The sequence below is a fragment of the Globicephala melas genome, chromosome 19 (genome assembly GCF_963455315.2).
Source record: "Globicephala melas chromosome 19, mGloMel1.2, whole genome shotgun sequence".
Lineage (NCBI taxonomy): Eukaryota > Metazoa > Chordata > Mammalia > Artiodactyla > Delphinidae > Globicephala > Globicephala melas.
Genome location: NC_083332.1, coordinates 10,347,383 through 10,366,453, shown reverse-complemented (window position 1 = coordinate 10,366,453; position 19,071 = coordinate 10,347,383). Strand labels below are relative to the sequence as shown.

Below are 19,071 nucleotides of genomic sequence, written 5' to 3'. Positions count from 1 at the left end.
TTTTTTTTTAAGTTTTGAGTCCCTAGAACATAAGGACAAATAGTATCAGAATTCTCTCAGAATTGCTTTTTGAGTAAAGACTAGATGTAGAGAATCTGATACTGTTGTGTAAAACTGTGAGAATCCTCATGAATTTAAAAGCTTGTGAATGACGAATAGTTAAAAAAGATGGGGGAGAGGGTATAACAGTTCATTGAAATAATATTAGATGACAAAAACTAAGAGCTATAATTTTAAGTGAAAAAAATTGAAAATTGTATCTATTATTACAAGTATAGTTATGAATGCACATGAAAAATGAGCATGGAAAACACAGGTGATTTGTAAGCAGGGTAATAATGTGTGGGCTTTCCCATTTAAAAAAATTCCTATTCTCTTTCACACCATTAGTTGTGAAATACAATGATAATAAAAACTGAAAAGGGAAATTAAAAAAAATGAAACGAAAGAGCACGGCACACAAATGGTATTAAATGTCTGCTGTCATTCTTTACGCTTGGCAAGGAAGAGAAAAAAGGTGTCCACTTACTGAGAAATGAAATACCTGTTAAGTGACGGAAATAAAAATCCAACTCACCTGGAACTTGATCATCATCTCCGTTTCCTGGGGAAAGGCAGAGACCTGAAGAGGCACAAAAGGTAAAAAGAAAGAAGCCATGAGAGAGGGGGAAATGCATCTCTGTGCAAATCAGAAAAAGGTGTCCCTCCTCCCAGGCACACACACCTTCACAAGCAGGGTGTGGGCTGGGGTCCAGCTGCCACTAGGCTATCCTGGCAGGATGCCCACGAGCATGGGACAGCCTGCACCGCCATACCTGGCAGTTCTCACACACCTCGACGTTCCCCAGGTACCCATTCTGATCCTGGGAAATGTGGGAAAGGAAAGACAGTTAAGTGGGAGAGGAGAGGTACTGGTTAAAAGTGGCCTCTGGGGACAATTCGTTTTCAAAACCTCACACTGCTATGAAATTGCTGTATATTGGCACTGCTATACATTTGCTATATATTTTTAATCATGGTTAAGTTAATCAACCTCTAGGTTTCCTTTCTGCAAGCTGCAGCATTGGGATCGTAATAGTACCAACATTGTAAGACTGCTGTTAGGATTATGTGCGTTAGTAGTGGAAAACTGTTGTAACTATACCAATGTTTTCTATTATCTTGTAGCTGCAGAGAAGCAGATACCATTCTACATCATAAAACTGTCCTTGCAGATGGGGTTGAAAGAAATCTGCGTGGCAGAGATTATGGCTTTTCACTTAATAAGTTGTTGCCCTGATAAGAACATTTGTTTAGACACTGAGCCCACCCTTCTGAAAAGTTTAGTGGCTGGTGAATATTCCTCCTGAAGCGGGAGGAAGCTCAACTGGTACTGATACTTCCCTCTTCCCACATGGATATAATAAAGATTAAAGAAGCCCGTGATGCTACTATATCTGTATAAAGCACTGGCTCACTGCTTGACCCTTGGGAGGATTTGGAGAACAGGAGTGTAATTTCTTGGGTTCTTCCTCAAGGTTATTTACTGTTCTCAATAGTTATTTACTGTTATTTATCTTATTTGCTATTCCCAAGCAACTTCAAAGTCATCTGTGGAAGAAGAAGAACTCAAAGAAGGGCTAATCATGGGCTTTGTGGCCACAAACTGTCTCTGTGGAATGCTGTTCTTTTTGTTCTTTTTACAACCTTTCATATGTATTGGGTTGGCCAAAAAGTGCCTTTGGTTTCTAAGTAAAAATAAAAGACACATTTTTCATTTTCACCAAGAACTTTATTGAACAATGTATTCACCCTTTTGTTCCACTACCTTCTACCATTTTTCAGGCAACTTCATATTCCATCTTCCCAAAACTTTTTACCTTTCTGAGCAAAAAACTGTCCCAGGTGCCTTTTACAGTCTTCCAGGGAATTGGAATTTTTTCTATTAAGAGAATATTGGAAAGATCGAAATAAATGGAAATCCGAAGGCACAATGTCTGGTGAATACGGCAGATGAATCAGAACTTCCCAGCCAGGCTGTGACAGTTTTTGCCTGGTCATCAAAGAAACATGTGGTCTTGCATTATCCTGATGGAAGATTTTGCATTTTCTGTTGACTAATTCTGGACACTTTTCGTGGAGTGCTGCTTTCAGTTGGTCTAATTGGGAGCAGGACTTGTTGGAACTAGTTGTTTGGTTTTCCGTAAGGAGCTTATAATTGAGGGCTCTCTTCCAATCCCACCATATACACAGCATCACCTTCTTTGGATGAAGACCGGCCTTTGGTGTGGTTGGTGGTGGTTTATTTCACTTGCTCCACAATCTCCTCCATTCCACATTATTGTACAGTATCCATTTTTCATTGCCTGTCACAATGTTTTAAAAACGGAACGTTTTCATTACCTTTAAGTAGAGAATCGCATGCAGAAATATGGTCAAGAAGGTTTTTTTCACTTAACTTACATGGAAGCCAAACATCAAAGCGATGAACATAACCAAGCTGGAGCAAGTGATTTTCAACGTTTGATTTGGATATTTTGAGTATGTCGGCGATCTCTCGCGTGGTGTAACGTTGATTGTTCTCAATTAATGTCTCGATTTGATTGCTATCAACTTCAACCAGTCTACCCAACCGGGGAGCCTCGTCTAGCAAGAAATCTCCAGCATGAAACTTCGCAAACCACTTTTGACACATTCGATCAGTCACAGCACCTTCTCCATACAGTGCAAAAATCTTTTTTTTCACATTTCAGTTACGTTTTTACCTTTCTTGAAATAATAAGGCATAATATGCCAAAGATGTTGCTTTCTTTTCCTTCCATCTTCAATATTAAAATGGCTACACAAAAATTCATAAGTCTTTTTTTAAATGCACACTGATACGACAGCTGTTACATACAATCTAACAAAATTGTTTCGAATGAAGTTAAAGACAACTAAGGGCTACTAGAGCCATCGAAAGGAAAAAACCGAATGAACCTTTTGGCCAATCCAATAAGAACCATTCTTAGCTGGGGAGGAAAAGGGGATTTACAAAAATAAGCCATGGGCAGTAGTTTGCCCACCTGCATCCTTGACCCTGTTAGCTTTTAACACTCAGCTGCTCCAGGATACCTTTTAACAGGTTTGGCTGCAGCCTTATTAATTCCTAAAACTTTGCCAGTCTAATAAAAGCAGGGCTTTGGCCAAGAGCCCAGGCTACGGAATCAGGCCACTAAGCTTCAATCTTGATTCTGCCACTTACTGGCAAAGTAAACTTTTACAAGTTAATTAACCTCTTGATGCCTCTGTTTCTTCATCTGTAAAATGGAAATAAAAATAGGGTTATTATGAAGAACACATGAGTTAATGCACCAAAGCACTAGAAAGCCAGTGAGGTTCACAATAAACACCTGATAAATGTTAGCTATTATTTGTATCATCCTCATTATCACCATGAAGTATACAGAAGCCACACATTAGCCTTGGTTTCTTTCTAACTATATTTACTTTAAGTAGTAATTATCAATAGTTATATATTACCCTTGGAATATTCTGAAAAAGCTGGTGGCTTCGGCATCCCACCAAAACTTACTGAGACAAAGGATAGGGAATAGTTATACTGTTTATTCTCCCACATGCATTTTCAGAAAATTTGAACACAATCTCACATAGCTGAAGGTTCCTATTTTCTGCTGCCTGTTGGAAAACTACACCAACCCCAAACAGATACTGAATAACTCTTTTCTGCTAATCCCTATACTTGGCAATAAACACAATGAGAAATTGACCTAGTCCCTGCTACATAGAAACCTGCAACTGAGTGGGAGAAACAGATCAGAAACAAGGAGCAGAAACTCCAGTGAACTCAGACAGGTCAACAGAAATTGCTAAAACTGAAGCTTATGCAAGTAATGTGCACTCTGTTGTACTGATAGCATGTTCTAGAAATGTCAGCAAGGTCAAGTTGGTTAATGGTATTGTTCAGGTAGGAGTAATCAGTTTTGTATTCTTAATGAGTTTCAGTCTGCTTGTATTGATTACTGAGAAGAGTGCTGAAATCTCCGTATTTAATTGTGGATTTCTCTATCTCTTCCTTCAGTTCTGTCAGATTTTCTTCAGGTAGTTTGAAGCTCTGTTGTTTTCCGGGTACACATTTAGGATTGTTACGTCTACGTGGTGAATTGACGCTTGGTGTAATGTCCCTACTTCTCCCTGGTAATAGTCCTTGTTCTGAAGTCTATTTTGTCTGATATTAATACAGTCACTCCAGCCTTTTTTGATTGATGTTTGCATGGTACTTTTTTTTTAATCCTTTTAACATATCTATACCCTTATAGCTAAAGTGGGGCTCCTTTAGACAGCATATACTCAGTTTTTGTTCTTTATCCAATCTTAACAATCTTTTAAAATTAGCATATTTAGGTCATTAGCATTTCATGTAATTTTTAATATGGTCAGATCTAAGTCTACAATTTTATTATTTTCCCGTTTTTCCTTCTTGATTTTCTTCCTCTATGACCCTTTTTCTGCCCTCTTTTGGGTTGAATTTTTTTAGAATTAAATTCATCTCTTTTTATCTATTAGTTTTTGGCTATTATCACCTTTTTTTTTTTTTTCCTCCTCTGGGGTTGCAATATACATATCTTTCACAGTGTACTTAGTGTTATTATTTTACCAATTCCCCCGTTCTTTAATTAGTTGTCATATGTATTCTCTATATACAGTGCTCTAGCCAAGAAAGCTATAAATTTTATTTTAAACAGTTGCATTTTTAAGAGGAGAAAAACAATATTTTATATTTACAAAAAAACTTACTATTTTTGTTGCTCTTTTTTCATTTCTGAAGTTCCTAGTTTCCATTTGGTATCATTTCTGTTCAACCTAAAGAACTTCCTTTCACACTCCTTTTTAGCATAGGTGTGACATTTCCCCCCCTTCTTCCTGAAGGAAATTTTCACTGGATATATAATTCTGAGTTGACGATTTGTTTAAGCACCTCAAAGATGCTGTTCCAATGTTTTCTGGCCGACATGATGTCCAATGAGAAATCTGCAGATGTATGAATCATTGTTCTACCACATATTTTCTTAAGAATTTTTATCTTTAATTTTCAGAAGTTTATGATGTATCCAGAAGTGATATTTTCTCTAACTATTATAGCATTAAACAAGAAGTGAATAACAAAAAGATATCTGGACAATCTCCAAACATTTAGAAATTAAACAGCATACTTCTAGCAACCAATGGACCAAGTCACAAAAGAAAGTAGAGCAGGGACTTCCCTGGTGGTGCAGTGGTTAAGACTCTGCGCTTCCAATGCAGGGGGCCCGGGTTTGATCCCTGGTCAGGGAACTAGATCCCACATGCATGCCACAACTAAGAGTTCACATGCCACAACTAAAGAGCCTGCATGCCGCAATTAAGGAGCTGGTGAACCACAACTCAGGAGCCCACCATCCACAACTAAGGAGCCTTCGAGCTGCAACTAAAGGAGCCTGCCTGCCACAACTAAGAAGCTTGCCTGCCACAACTAAGACCCAGAGCAACCAAAGAAAGAAAGAACGAGCATATTTTGAATGGAATGAAAATGAAGACACAACATATCAAAATGTATGAGATCCTGCCAAAGCAGATATTCTTTAAAAAAATGTATTCAATGATGTATATATTACAACAGAGGAGGAGTCTTAAATCCATTATCTAAGCTAAGAACTAGGGGGAAAAGGGCAAATAAATTAAACCTAAAACAAACAGAAACAAAGGAAATAATAAACGTAAGACAGAAGTCAATAAGTCCAAAATAAACATAAAACATAAATCGATGTAACTGAAAACATGAAAACACTAGTTAAAATCAGCGTTGGCAAAATATGGCCAATTATGGTCCACTGCTTCTTTTTGTATAGGCTGTGTGCTAATGATGGTTTTTAACATTCTTAGAGATGGACTGAGTTTTTTAAATGGTTGGGAAAATTTTTTTAAAGAATATTAAGACACATAAAAATTACATGAAATTCAAATTTCAATGTCCATAGTGTTATTGGAACATTATCAGGCTCATTTGTTTACATATTGCCTATGGCTGCTTTCATACTACAGCAGCAGAGTTGTGTAGTTACAACAGAGACCGTATGTGCCCCTCTCATTTCTTTATACTGTTGCTAAACACAGTACAAATCATAGTGACCTAGCTATAGCTCAACAGCAATTGAAGTATCACATGTGTTTTTTAAAGTATCGCATGTAATGATGTACCACAACATTTAATTTTTTTTATTACTAGCACATACTCATCATGTCAAAACAAGAAGAGAAAAACAGACTTCAAATGTTGCACTTTTAAGGCACATTGGAAGTAAAATATTTTGTGACAGAATTAGATGGCAAAGCCTTTTGCCTTTTATGCAGCAACAACATAGCTGTGCTAAAAGAGTACAACATATGTGAGCATTAGCAGACTAAGCATTCATCACAAACGTGCTCAATTCACAGCAAAGCACTGGTCAGAAGGATTTAAAAATTTTAATGAAACGTCTCATTGGAACAGATATTCTTCACAAAAGTAATGAAAATGAGGCTGTAACCAAAATAAGTTTTGGATATTCAGATATTCAGCTTCTATTTCTGTCCCAAGCAAATAAAGCAATTTAACAATGATGAGTTAATTAAATCATGTTTGACTGCGGCAGCCAAAGAAATGTGTCCTGAAAAAATAAACTTTTCTAAGATTATTAGACTTTGGGCAAGAATCGTTGCTCAAAGAGTTGAACACAATGGGAACACTATAGTCAATTAAAATACAAGGGAAATAATTCTGATAAACTTTATTTGGCTCTTGGCAATTCAGCATATGTCACAGATGTTGCTCGGTAACTGTTTATTGAAGGAATCATTGCCAAGTTTGAAGTGACTGATCAGTAAGTCACCAGAATAGCCTGCGTGGAACAACTACAAGTGAAAATATTTTCAAAGAAGTTGAAAACATACTAATTCAGTGTAACCTGAAGCGTAATCTTCTGGACTGTGTGAAAACTGATTACAAATTTATAAAGCTGGTAAAAACGTCAGTTTGTAGTCTATGGTTCTTTATTGTATTATTCATCAGCAGGTACTTTGCAGAAAATATTTTAATATATCAGGTGCTATTGAAGCAGCAGCATCAACAGTGAACTTCATTTACTCTCATGGACTTAATCATCAAAAGTTTCATGAATTTCGTCAGAAACAGAAGCTAAATATCCTGACTTGCCTTACCACCCAGGAGTTCAATGGCTGAGCTGCAGTAAAGTTTTATTGTGATGTTTTAAATCTCGGGCTTTCTAAGTGAGAAAAGCTGCCCTCCACCACTATTATTGAATACTGAATGGCTTTGGAAATTAGCTTTAGCTGCAGACTTCATGATGTTTTTTAATGAATTCAACCTAGAAGGCAAAAATAGCACTTATACTGTAGTAAAGTCATTTCAATGACAACTAATTTTGTTTGAATCCCAAGTAGTGCCAAGCTACTTCATAAATTTCCATTGTTGTCAAAAGTTAAAACAAGGCAGATCTTCATTCCGCACAAATTTTTAGTGTGATGCAATTGCCAAAACTCAGAATTGTACACTAAAAATAATTTTACTATATGTAGGTTAAACAATAAATGTTAAAAATTAAATGAGGCTGTTCAACAAGCACTTGTTCAATCTTAAAGTAAATAAAGATCACCTGGGGCTCCTATTAAAAGTAAGAGCCTTGGTCCCACCCCTTCAAAATTCTAAATAAATTGACATGAAACTGGACCCAAGGACCTGCCTTTATATAGAGCTCCCAGGTGATAATGCTGCTTGAAAGCAGCCAGAGAAGAACAATGCATTACCTACAGGGGTACAATGATTCGAATGAACCCAGATTTCTCATTAGGAACCATGAGGCCAGAAGGAAGTAGCACAATACACTTTTAAAGTAGTGAAAGAAAAGAACTGTCAAAGCAGAATTGTATACTAAAGATAATAGTTTAGAAAAATATTTAGGAATGAAGGTGAAATAAAGATATTCTCAGATGAACTAAGAATTCACAGGGAGCAGACTTGCTCTAAAAGGATTGGTGAAGGAAAACTTTCAAAGGAAATAAAAGAAAGAAATTTGCATCATCAGGAAGGAGGAGCAACAGAACAGTAAATACTTGGGAAAATATGATAGGTTACTCATCTCGAGTTCTTTAAAATATATTTGACCATTGGAAGCAAAAATTATAACACTATAGGGTTTTCAAGTTATATACATGCAATATATGACAACTAGAGCATAAAGGTAATGCATTAGTTTTCTCTGGCTCCTTTCTAGTTTCTTTCTTTGTCTTTCGTTTTCAGCAGTTTGATTATAATGTGCCTGGGCTTGGATTGCTATGAGTTCATCCTGTTTGGGATTTGCTCAACTTCTTAAAAGAAAACCTATAGGGCTTCCCTGGTGGCGCAGTGGTTGAGAGTCCGCCTGCTGATGCAGGGGACACGGGTTCGTGCCCCGGTCCGGGAAGATCCCACATGCCGCAGAACGGCTGGGCCCGTGAGCCACGGCCCGCAGAGCCTGCGGGTCCGGAGCCTGTGCTCCGCAACGGGAGAGGCCACAACAGTGAGAGGCCCGCGTACCGCAAAAAAAAAAAAAAAAAGAAAAGAAAACCTATAAGTTACACTTAAGATACTAGAAAAGAGAAGCAAAATAAACCCAAGTCAAGCAAAAGAAAGGATATAATAAAGCTAAATACAGAAATCAATGAAACCAAAAGCAGTTGTTGTTTTTTTTACCATAACAAAAACTCTAGCAAGAGTGGCAAAAAATAAAAGAGAGACAACAAAAGTTACCAATATTAGGAATGAAAAAGTAGATATCATTACTTCTAGAAGAAAATATAAGAGAAAAATCTTCCTGACTTGGAATTAGGCAGAGATCTTAGACATGAAAGGAACAATTCATAAAAGAAAACACTGATAAATCAGACTTCATCAAAATTAAAAACTTTTGCTCTGCAAAAGACACTGTTAAGAGAATGAAAAGATAAGCTATAGGCTGAGAAAAAATATTTGCAAAGGACATATCTTGACAAAGGACTTGTATCTAGAATACATGAATAACTCTCAAACATCAACAATATGGAAAACACAACTCAATTACTCAATTTAAAACTGGGCAAAACACTTTAGTAGAGAAGATAAATAAGCTGAAAAAAGGTATATCTGCTGAACATCATTAGTCTTTAAGGAAATGTATATAAAAGTCACAATAAGATACCAACACATGCCTACCATATGGCTAAAATTAAAAAAACAAAACCAGAAAATACTAAGTGCTGACAAGGATGTGGAGCAACTGGTACTCTCATATATCATTAATGGGAATGCAAAATAGTAGATACCCTGGAGAATAATTTGGCCACTTCTTACAAAGTTAAACGTACATTTTCCTTTATGACCCAGCAATCCCATTCCTGGTTATGAATTCTAGAAAAATAAGCAAAGAAAACCTTGTACACAAATATTTATAGCAGCTTCTTCATAAATGCCAAAAGCTAGAAACATTCCAAATATTCTTCAATGGGTGAATGGATCAACTATGGTATATCCATAAATGTAATATTAATCAGCAATAAAAACAAAGTACTGATACACAACTAGGATGAATGTCAAAGGCATTAAGCTGGGAACAGTTCTTGGAGCTCTCTGAGATGCTGTTCCCAGGTTATAATCCTCGATTTGGCTCAAATAAAATTTTTCATTAAAAAAACGCATTATGCTGAGTTAAAGAATCCAGCCCTAAAAGGTTACACGTGGTATAAGGCCATTTGTGTGACATTCTCAAAAAGATGAAATTATAGGGTTATAGTGGTCACCAGTGGTTACAGATGCGGTGAGGGGTGATTATAAAAGGAAAATAGGAGAATGTTTTGGTGTGATGGAACTGTTCTGTGGCTGATGAAAGTGGTGATTATACGAATCTACACCTGTGGTAAAATTAATAGACTTGTATCCCAAACAGGAAAAAAACAGTTAATTTTACTGTACGATGATTGTTTTAAAAAACCTGCTTCTCATCTGTAAAATGAGGGTAATGATAGGTTTGTTATGAAAAATAAGTATCTGTAAGTCACTGGAAACACTGCCTGGTCATAAAACACAATCTATAAATGTTAGCTGTTATCATTTCTATCAATGTATATCTCAGGAAATTTGTTTTAGATCATGAAAATAATTGCTCATAAGCATTTCAACAATCTGAAATAGATGATGGATTCTACAGCTCACCAACATTAAAGATTAAGGAACATCTCCATGGGTTATTTCTATTCTGTTTTGTTACCTAATTCCAATTTCAGGAATTCTGCACTGCAAACTCTTGATGCCGGCAGTCTGTTGAGTAGCTACTCTAACTCCAAACCCTTGCCAATCTTGTACTGTGTGCTGGGCACACAGAGAAAAATATGACATGGTCCCGGCAACAGAAGAACTTTCAGTGTATGAAAAGAGAGAGATGAGAAACAAAGAGCCCCAAGACATAGGTAAGTCAAACTGTATACGGGAAAACAAAGAGCATTGGACTTTGGAACCATCCCTCTCCAAAGTGCAATGCTCGTGTCCCCTAGCTTTCTCAAATGAGTGCCATTCTCCAAGCTGCAAAAATAAAAACCTTGGAGTAGCTGCTAACATCTCCCTTTCTTGGTCTTGGATATAAACAATGGATGATAATCAATTTTTGGCAATTATAACAATAAATCAATCACTATCATACTGACTCAATGTTGGGGACTTGCTTTAAAATTTTGAAACAAAAAAAAATTGGAGCAGGGGTGTGTTTATACAAGACTGACAAATGTTAACAAGGGTTGAATTTGGGTGATGGTTCCACAGGGGTTCATTATTTTATTCTTATTACATTTGGCTCTGTTTGTAAATTTCCACAGTAAGAACTTAAGGGGAAAATAAAACCTATGATACCTATTTTGAAAAACTTAAGTAAAAGTCCAAAAATAAATCTACAGAACAGGAAAACATTAAAATATTAATACTGTTATCGCTACATCCTGTACTACATCCTTCATAAATTTTCTTCTGTATAATATGCAATCATTATTTTCATAATAGAATATGAACTATATTATTTCAAATAAAACTCAATTAAATTGCAGATAACTGAAAAAAATCTCATCAAAAACTCAAAGCTTTCATGACCCTCTATAAAAATCCAAACATGCCTTCTCAACCTGACACTAAACACATTAAGAACTAAGGCAGCAGATCGAAACTACCTAAATTCAAAACCCAGGTAAGCCTCTTACTAGCTGTGTGACCTAGGATAAACAACTCAGGCTCTGTGTCTGTTTCCTCATCTTTAACATGGGAATAACAGTATCCCCAGTTCCCATAGGGCTCTTGTGAGGATTAAGTATGTTCATTCATATAAAGCTCCTAGATTAATGTTTAGTACTAAATGTTTAAACATTATCATTATTACTCATGCCCACGTATTCCCCCATCCCTTCCTGCATTTATTCAACAAATATCAGGGCATCTTTGTAGCAGAATTTGCCCTTGAGTGATGGAAATGTCTTCTCCCCTGCGAAGAGATGACATAAAAGGAAGAAGGATGCTAAGCCCTAGTCAGGTGACTCTCTGCTGCCTGCGGCCAAAGGGTCATTCCCTCCTCACTTCAGCCTTTTGCAAGAAGTAAGGCTGGGAGAGGAAAAGAGGCTGAAAGAAATCAGAACTTCATCAGTACTCCCGCATAAATCACAGTGCACATCCCAGACAACAGCCAGAAGTGATCCTCTCCAAAATTTTTAATTAAAAAAATTAGGAGTCTGGGTTCATCCCCGATTCCTTCAGGGATCAGAGAAGGGCCAGGGACACTGTAGCAGGAGCGCTGACCCACAAAAGCTTTCAGGGACCTGAGCGCTTTTCAGGAAATTAAAAAATACTAGTAACAAGAGACCTTGTGATTTTTAACCACAAGCCAGCCTCTGTTCTAAGTCTTTTCCTGTACATTCTCATTTAACTCTCACAATAGCCCTATTAGGTAGACACTAAGGCCAACTTTAAAGAAGAGGAGACAGAGACATGAACATACTCGCCGAATATACTGTTAGGAAGCGGCAGCGCGTGCTGGTGGTCGCGAAAAAAGGGGGGGAGGCAAGTACAGAACCCAGGAGACTCCCAACCCCAGAGACATACGGCCCTGGCCCGGGCCCCTAAACCAGGGATGCACCAACAGTCCCACGCTCCAGGAGGCTCATTCAAAGGGAGCACCAACCGCGCCCTTCGCCGCAGATGGCTTCCTTCCCCAAGGTCGAGGGCCGGGTCGCTACTGGCCCACAACAAAGCGAAGAAAGGTCAGTGTAGACGCGGGGAGACGGGCTCGGGGGAGGGGAGGCTCACCTTTCCGAGAGGAAAGAAGGCCGCCGCCTCGCGTACCTGGGCCGGAAGTGACTCTGCCTACAGAGACCTCCTGGACTACGCTTCCCAGAATTCCCAACGGCAGCAGGGACACAGCCTCATCCTCCTGTAGCGGAAGTTATCCAACTACGGTGTTCCCGGGCTACACTTCCCAGAATTCCCAGGCACCTCGTCGCCTTCCCAGGGCGGAAGTGCTGGCTGCTATACTGAGCGTGTGGATTGTACTTCACAGCGTCCCAGAATGAATTTCGTAACCCCGCCTTCCTGGAGCCGAAGTGCTTCCAAACCTAGAGCGCTCTACTACACAATTCTGTATCTCCTTAAAGGCGCCTTTTCGGAGCGTAACTATCTCTGATTCTGTGGATCTTCTGAGCTGCCATTACCGAATCTCCTGGGGGGCAGCCCTTTCCGCAAGACTGCCTTTTCTCTTTTGGGTAGACAGTATTTGGATAGTCAGTATTCTCTTTAGGATAGTCAGTATGAATCAACTCTATACTGTTAGTCGAGCTTGGTCTTTCTCTCCCTTTTTTCTTAAAAAAAATTTTTTTTAAAACGTGACCAAAACAAAGCAAACTCAACCAGAGCAAACTCTATTTACTTATCCACCTACCTATTCATAGAAACTACCCATAAAGACAGACTAGAGAAACTTGAAATATGAAAAAAGAAGAGAGAAAGGGAAGGAGGGAGTAAGGGAATAGATTATATAAAGAAAGCGATTTGTAGGCAAAAAATGCAATACTAAAAGGAAATTGTGCTGCCTGGACTGGGCACTGAATGTAAGGAATACAGGATCTCAACCTTACTTTAACTGGATTGCTTCTTTTATTCTGTATGGGTGTGAATGCATCTAGAACTCTTGACACTGCTACCTCCCATGAGCTGTTCATGCCAAGATCCACAAGAATGGACGTGAATGCCAAGAATCCACAAGAAGCAGATGCAACCACTGACCAGGACATAAAGCAGCAGCAGCAAATGTTTTCCACATTTCCTTTGCTTTAATTGCTAACTATGAAATGTGGGTCATAAGGCAAATGGAAGGAGCTGTAGTGATACAGATAAAACATTCTAATATGAGAAGGGATAAATCCTTTATGAAATCTTGAATTTTTTTCTTTTTTGAGCTTCTAATATCACATCACCTATTTTCACCCTGCTCTTGATATCATAAATACTATAAGTTGTCAGAAAACTAGCAGAAATAAAGAAAAAAAGACAGGAGAAAGTTTAATTGCCCACTCTTCTCTTGGGGAAGAAATACAGATTATTTTCCTTGGGCTTCCCTGGTGGCTCAGTGGTTAAGAATCTGCCTGCCAATGCAGGGGACACAGGTTCGAGCCCTGGTCCGGGAATATCCCACATGCCTGTGTGCCACAACTACTGAGCCTGTGCTCTAGAGCCCACGTGCCACAACTACTAAGCCCGCGTGCCACAACTACTGAGCCCGCGTGCCTAGAGCCTGTGCTCCACAATAAGTGAAACCACCGCAACGAGAAGCCTGCGGACCGCAACGAAGAGTAGCCCCCCGCTCGCCGCAACTAGAGAAAGCCCGCGCGCAGCAACGAAGACCCAACACAGCCAAAAATAAATGAATTTTTTAAAAAAGAAATGCATATTATTTTCCTTTATGCAGGTACATTAATTGTATTTGATGTTATATCACTTGACGCTCTTGTAATCTAGAACAGCTCCCCCTCCCCTTTTTTGTATGCCCTTCACCTACTGAACTAACTAGATCAGTTGTCATGTAGGATTGCTTACATTCTGCATTTGTCCGATGGCTTTTTTGACCTGGCATTTATTGCCCTGAAACTTTGATATATTCTGTGAACTGGAGGTTAAAGTTTAGATTTTTGGCAAGGATAAGGAAAATATGGTGTTGAAAATAGCTGAACAAGGTCCCATACAGTGTCCAACTGAAACCAGTTCTAATGCTGGGCAAGTACTCTCACTAAGGAGTAAAAGAAAAATGACATAACAGCCACTATGTGAAAACGCGCAGTGGTTTAAAGACGGGGATCATTTAAAGAAATTATACCACGTGACTCTTTAACAACCCCTCCCAAAAGGAAATGTCTTTTTAAAAATACTTATCTAATACGTAGCTCACGTATTAAGGAAGATCAATCTGATAAAAGGTAAGTTTGGGGGATAAAATGTCAGGGAAATTTTAAAATACACTAGACAAAATAAAGGAAATGTTTTGTATACTTACGCTTCCAGTAATAATAAAATAGGTAATTTGGGACAAACATCTGGCACATGAAAGGTGGATACATTTTTTTAAGTATTGGAAGGCATCAAAACACAAGGTAATGGAGAGTTAGTGGGCTAAAATTCAGAAAAAGTTGGGGAGTCATGTATTAGGGGCTGCTTTTCTCCTGGGGTGATGGTCTAGCCAAAGAGCCGAAAAGCCTAGAAGCTCTGTAGCACTCTTGACACCCATTTGGGGCTAGGGGAACAAAAGGTGCTGGAAATACCTATAAAATACATATCTTTTCAAGCACACATAAAATATTTACAGAAAGGGGTCATAAGGTGCGCCAAAAAGAATAACAACAAATTTCAAAATATTGAAATAAAATTAAATGCTTTCTGAATACAATGAAATTCAGCCAAAAATCAATAACAAAAAGATAATTTAAAAATTTCCATGTATGCATTTAATAAATTATGTCTTAGCTCCAAACCCAACCTTCTTTACATTGCTTTATTGGGCTGGAATGAGAGGGAAATCTGCAGCTATTCTAACTTTGCCATCTGGGTCTATGTTAGGCTCTGCCAATAGAGGGCGACGGTGACTCACATATTTGGTATCAGGATTTTAAAGTCATGTGTATCAGAATCTTCTGAAGAGGGACTTTCCTGGTGGTCCAGTGTCTAAGAATCTGCACTCCCAATGCAGGGGGCCCGGGTTCGATCCCTGGTCAGGGAACTAGATCCCGCATGCATGCCACAATTAAGAGTCCGCATGTCGCAAGACTAAAACAAACAAACAAACAAACAAAAAACCAGATCCCGCATGCTGCAACAAAGATCCCGCACGGCCTAAATAAACATTAAAAAAAAAACCCAACAAAAACACCTAGGGACTTCCCTGGTGGCGCAGTGGTTAAGAATCCGCCTGCCAATGCAGGGAACACGGGTTCGAGCCCTTGTCCGGGAAGATTCCACATGCTGCGGAGCAACTAAGCCCATGCGCCACAACTATTGAGCCTGCGCTCTAGAGCCCGCGTGCCACAACTACTGAAGCCGACGCGCCCAGAGCCCGTGCTCCGCAACAAGAGAAGCCACCGCAATGAGAAGCCCGTGCACCGCAATGAAGAGTAGCCCCCGCTCGCCGCAACTAGAGAAAGCCTGCGCGCAGCAACGTGGCCAAAAATAAAATTAATTAATTAATTACTTTGCAAAAAAGAAGTTAAGGCTGGGAAAGGAAAGGAGGCGGGGGGAATCAGAAGTGTGTCTCCCTTCTGCACGAATCACAGAACACAAACTCACACACTATCCTGGAGACACACACACACACTCTCTCTCTCCCTCTCTCTCTTCTGAAAGAGAGAGAGAAAATGAACCCAGAAGAAATTCAGGAATAACCTGGATTCCTGCAGGGATCAGAGAAAAGGTCTGGTAGCACTGCCAAGTGGGACTCATCTCTTCCTGGGCTCATGTAAGTTGTCAGGTAACTGAACATTTCTCAGGAAATTAAATACATTAACCAAAAGATACAATTACCTTTGGCTTTAAACCTTTTATTTGTGACTATCCCACTTAACCCTCCAAACAACTCTACTAGGTAAGTACTATTATTTCCCTCTTCTTACAGGAAAGGAATGCAAGTCACAAACAGATTAAGTTAGCTGCTTAATCTCACACCCCTAGGAGGTGGCAGAGCTGCAGGGTCAGTTGGCGATTAGGAACAGACAGCACAGAATACAGGAGACTCAACCCTCGACCACCAGTCGTGGCACTCAAGAAGGCTCAATCCAGTAGGGCCCAACCCCACCCTCTGCCTCTGGCTGCACATTCCCTCTCATAAGGCCAAGGACATGTCACAGTTGACCCCAGCCAAGCAAAGAAGCATTGCCGTCCCGTGCCTGAGTTTCTCCAGAAGAAGGACTGCCAAGACCTCACTTCCCTGGAGGAAGTGACTCTACCCACAATTCTTGGTTACGCTCCCAGAACTCCCCGACAAGATACTAGTCACAGCCGCGCCCCCCTGTAGCGGAAGTTCGCAGCCTACAGAGCTGTTAGACTACACTTCTCAGAACCCTCACGTCATTGCCCTCCTAAGGCGGAAGGTTGGCTACTACCCTTAGAGCCTAGATTACATTTCACGCGATTCCAGAGGAATCGGTGAAGAACTACTTGTTTAAACATGTTCACTTATTTGATAATTAATCACATTTTTCCTATGTATTTACTTGCTATAGCGATTGCTTCTTTTAAAAACTTGACTATTCATATCCTTTGCTGTATTCATATCCATATTCCTATTGAGGTTTCATTATCTTAAGATTCCTGTTAAGCATTTTAAACCATTTTCTAGCATATATGTCAATATATGTCAAATAGGTCAATATTTTCAGCCCAGTTTACTATGTCTTCTACCTTTATGTATGTTGCCTTTTTAATATAGGGAAATTAACTTTTTTCCATACAGACTTAATCATTGTTATATTTACTTTGCTTAGAACTCTGTGCATCTATAACAAGCAACCTTTTCTGTGCTCCATTACTATTCCACACGTTTTAAAAGTATTAATTTCATTTAACTCTCACTATCCCACTAAGTACTACTATATAATTATACCCTGGCAACTGATTCACAGAGATTAACTCGCCCAAAGTTATAATACTAGGAAGTGGCTGTGCTGATTGCGAGTCAAGGAGAGGCTGGGGAAGCACAGAACCCAACAGACCATCAAACCAGCGATGCATCACCCCAACCTGGGACGCGCTAACCGCTGCAAACGCTAGGAAGTTCTGCCGAGAGGGAGGCGCAAATGCCTCTACCCCTTGTCCTCTGCCGACCATCGCTTCTCTTCCTCAAGGCAGAGGGCCGGGCCACTGCTGGTCCCTCGTCTAGGCTGAGGAGGTGCGGAGTAGTTGCTGGGTCTCAAGTCTCCACTCCACATGGTGTATGACGGCCGCAACCTCCCCTGGAGCGGAAGTTCTTGCAACTCACTTCCCTGGATCCGGAGACCACCCGAGAGGGGCCGCACCCCGCACTGCTGAAGAGGAAGTGTTGTCGATTGCACGCAGCTTCTGGACTACACTTCCCAGAATTCCCAATGGGTCTACAGCCCTGCCTGTCTGGGGTGGAACTGCTTCAGACTACAACTCCCAGAATGGTCTGCGTGGTAGTGCTTCCGCCTTCCCTCCACTATTTCTTTTGGTAAAATTCAACCTTGTATTTTTTTTTTTCCAAGAAAAAACTAAAACGTGGGAATTTAAAGGAAATACGGATATTTAGGGGTAAAAAAGAGACGCATTTCACATTAAAAGAAAATTAACACATTTTAGCAGGATGTGCCTATGTCAAAAGACAAGGGACTTGGTCTGTGCTGCACTGGATATCGACCTTAAGGAACATGGAATTTCAGACTTGGTTTGACTCCATTGTCTCTTTATTTGTGCCTGTCTTCATCTACTTCTGAGTTTGCTGTCTGGTATAAACTATTTACTGCAAGATGCCAAGAATCCACAAGGAGTTTCACGCACTGTTCAGGCCGTAAAACAGAAACTGCAGTGCTGTTTCTGACAAATGAGAGGAGGTGCACTGGCAAGGGACTGGAGAAAATATTATTTTAGGGAAAAGGTCTCTTTCCTCGAAATTTTTTGAGTTCAAACTCAGGCTTCCCTTTGACTACTCCTGTGTTGTTCTCTTTGACATCATATATTTGCTAAGAATATTTCTTTTCTATAGATCTGTTTAAACAAAGTGAGGTCATGATTATTTGAGGCTGTGGGGTAGGTAGGTTGATGTAGGAGATGGAGTCATATAACAAGTGAAACTACAGGAAGTATGTACTTAGTGCTTTCCTTCTGGACAGGAAATAATTTTTAAAAATGAAACTTCTAAAAATAATATGAAAGTATGGAGAATAGTAATATGAAATATCAATACTAAATACATATACCTTAAATTTAACACTTATCAACATGCCACACTGGCTTCACTTATCATTTTAAAATTTTGTTACTAAAGGATTTTAAAACAGTCTTTGACATTATCATTTCCTTCCAAATACCGTATTGCTTAAAAATAATAATATTTTACAGCTGGTTTATTCTAGTTACTATCCAAGTAGATCAATTCATTGTATTTGATTGTTATCTCAGCTGAGGCTCATTTATTCTAGAACTATATCCTACATACATACACAAGCACTGCCATTTTTTAATGTCCTTGAACTGTTGGAGAAATCAAGATGTCAAATTAGGTGTCTGAATTCTGGATTTGTCTAACGGCTTCTCATACTTTCTCGTCTAATCTTCTAAATTTCCTGTAAAGTAGAATTTTGATTTAAAGACTAGATTAGATACAGTTTTTTTTGTTTTTGTTTTTGTTTTGGCAAGAATACTTCATAGAAGGGACTGAAAGTATTTGAACAGAAACATTCAGTTCAACCAAAGCCAATGCAAATCCTGGGCCAGTTTCTCTCCAACAAAGAGAAAAACAA

The 19,071-nt window shown here is 39.2% G+C and overlaps 1 protein-coding gene across 4 annotated transcripts in view; it reads right to left on the bottom strand.

Annotated features, from left to right (window-relative positions):
• LOC115862333 (zinc finger protein 112-like) overlaps positions 1-17,604 on the bottom strand; it is a 36,155-nt gene extending 18,551 nt beyond the window's left edge. The window contains exons 1-3 of one of the 4 annotated variants that reach the window (XM_060289102.2): positions 17,351-17,398; positions 725-863; positions 578-622 (exon numbers count right to left, since the gene is read on the bottom strand). In XM_060289102.2, the coding sequence (XP_060145085.1) occupies positions 578-595 (18 nt within the window). In that variant the 5' untranslated portion in view covers positions 596-622; positions 725-863; positions 17,351-17,398. Of the gene's footprint in view, positions 1-577; positions 623-724; positions 864-12,367; positions 12,455-17,335 lie in introns of those variants that run through there. The other 3 variants (XM_060289101.1, XM_060289100.2, XM_030873993.3) reach the window with 3 other exon arrangements.
• Positions 17,605-19,071: the final 1,467 nt, after the last annotated feature.